Source organism: Muntiacus reevesi, chromosome 1 (genome assembly GCF_963930625.1).
Source record: "Muntiacus reevesi chromosome 1, mMunRee1.1, whole genome shotgun sequence".
Lineage (NCBI taxonomy): Eukaryota > Metazoa > Chordata > Mammalia > Artiodactyla > Cervidae > Muntiacus > Muntiacus reevesi.
The window spans coordinates 72,640,183-72,642,066 of record NC_089249.1 but is presented as its reverse complement, the minus strand read 5'-3'; the positions used below and the strand labels follow the sequence as shown (position 1 = coordinate 72,642,066).

Genomic DNA, 1,884 nt, shown 5'->3' with positions numbered 1-1,884 from the left:
TTAACCACTGGACCACCAAGGAAGTCCCCAAGTTGAACTTTCAAGTTGAACTCATTCTCCATCGCCAAACTGAACTTTTAAATGTAATTTATATGCGCTTAAATCCCTCCAGTGACTTTCTATTGCACCCAGGAAGAAAAAACCCTAACTTCCCACCACTGCCCACAACTTTGGTGAATGCCTTTCCTCTACTCCCCATTCCTTGCAAATTATTCTTTAGCTACAAGAGCCTTCTTTCTATTTCTGGGATTCCAAGTTCATCCTACCCGAGGGCCATTGCACATTTTGTTTCCTCTGGCTCAAACTTCTCCCACCCAATTCCCAGCCCATTCCCATTCATTCATTTTAAAAACAGTAAGAAATGAAGAATATGCCCTGACAGAAAGCAACAAAATTCCGTAAAGCAATTATCCTTCATAAAAATTAAATTAAAGAAAAAGAATCAGCACGAAGCGCACACAGTGAGTCGCTGGCGAGCAGAAGACCTGGGTACTTGTCTCCCGTTATTTTCTTTTTCTTTTTTTTTTTTTTTCAGCAGTTGAAGTTTATTCTTGGGAAGAACAACCCCCTGCAACAGTCCAGGAAGGTTTCCCCAGGGAGCCCTGCCCCAGCACATGGTCATCTCACTCTTCTGAATCCCAGGTTCCAACGCCCATTATGATGCTGCTACTTGGGTGAGAGGCTCCTCCAAATACTGCACCAAGGCCTGGGCCTTGGCCTTGAGCATTCCGAAGCCAACGGTCTCCTTAGCATACATGCACAGTAGAAGGTTGGCCACTCTTGTGATGGCTACACGGCCCTCCATGCAGTCCATGAGGATGAATTTGAGATTGTCTTCATTAAACGCTTGGTTTCCATTCCGGTCGTAGGCCGCCCAGATGTTACTGGCGATGGCCGCGGTGACCCTGGCGTCTGTATCCCCATAGCCGGAGTAGGCCAACAGAGATCCCTCGTTATTCAGCAGCAGGGTGCTCTGAACACCTCCAGTGTTGGCCTGGCTTAGCACCTGGGTCAAAGCCTTGGGACGCAGCATGCCTGAGGCTCCTAACCCTGGGTTTTTGCACCCAGAACCCAGAGTTTCCTATTGCTGGCCTCCGCCAGTCGCTTTCCGTAGTCCAGCTGCCTTGCTCCGGAACGCCCTCTCCCGTTATTTTCAAGGTACAACACCCACTCCAAACCAACAGTGATCACAGCAGCCAGCAACCACCGAGGAGATGCTCTGACTCACAGCCTCCCCTTCTGTAGGACAGGCACCAACAGCTAGCTTCTCTCTTGGAAATTTAAAACCTGGGCACAGAGACCTAGAGACTGGAGGTCTCCATGGAGCTGGCCACCTCCTCTGGAAGCCCCCAGCCTACCCCATTTCTTGTGTTCCCAGATTCTGTTCTTCAGTTCTCTCCTTGGAGTTTATGAACTACTCGGTACTCTTCAAATAAGTCCCTTGGCTAACCTTTGTTTCCGTAACGTACAACTGAAATGAACTTTGACTAAAATAATGAAGGACTCCATCTTAATTGCCTAGACTGCTTCCTAGAACTCAGCTTCACAGAATCCTTCTTTTACAGATGATTATTGGCTAATCCAGGGCTTCCCCTGTGGCGCTAGTGGTAAAGAACCTGCCTGCCAATAAACGGGAGACATAAGAGATGTGGGTTCGATCCCTGGATCAGGAGGATCCCCTGGAGTTGGAAATGGCAACCCGCACCAGTATTCTTGCCTGGAAAATCCCATGGATAAAGGAACCTGGCAGACTACAGTCCATGGGGTTGCAAAATGTTGAACACAACTGAGCAACTGAGCACAGATGGATAGATGATTGGCTAACCCAGGGCATCCTTGGAACCAAAAATCAGCATTGATGTTGGCATAAGTGATAAGTGAAAG

At 48.1% G+C, this 1,884-nt stretch overlaps 1 protein-coding gene across 1 annotated transcript; it reads right to left on the bottom strand.

Annotated features, from left to right (window-relative positions):
* Positions 1-533: 533 nt before the first annotated feature.
* LOC136161041 (ragulator complex protein LAMTOR2) lies at positions 534-1,135 on the bottom strand. Its single transcript, XM_065925472.1, has one exon. It carries the CDS (start codon positions 1,031-1,033, stop codon positions 656-658), a length of 378 nt encoding a protein of 125 aa, XP_065781544.1. The 5' UTR covers positions 1,034-1,135; the 3' UTR covers positions 534-655.
* Between the last annotated feature and the right edge of the window lie 749 nt (positions 1,136-1,884).

Coding starts and splice junctions, on each gene's coding strand:
- LOC136161041 (XM_065925472.1), bottom strand. CDS start 1,033: ATGCTGCGTCCCAAGGCTTTGACCCAGGTGCTAAGCCAGGCCAACACT.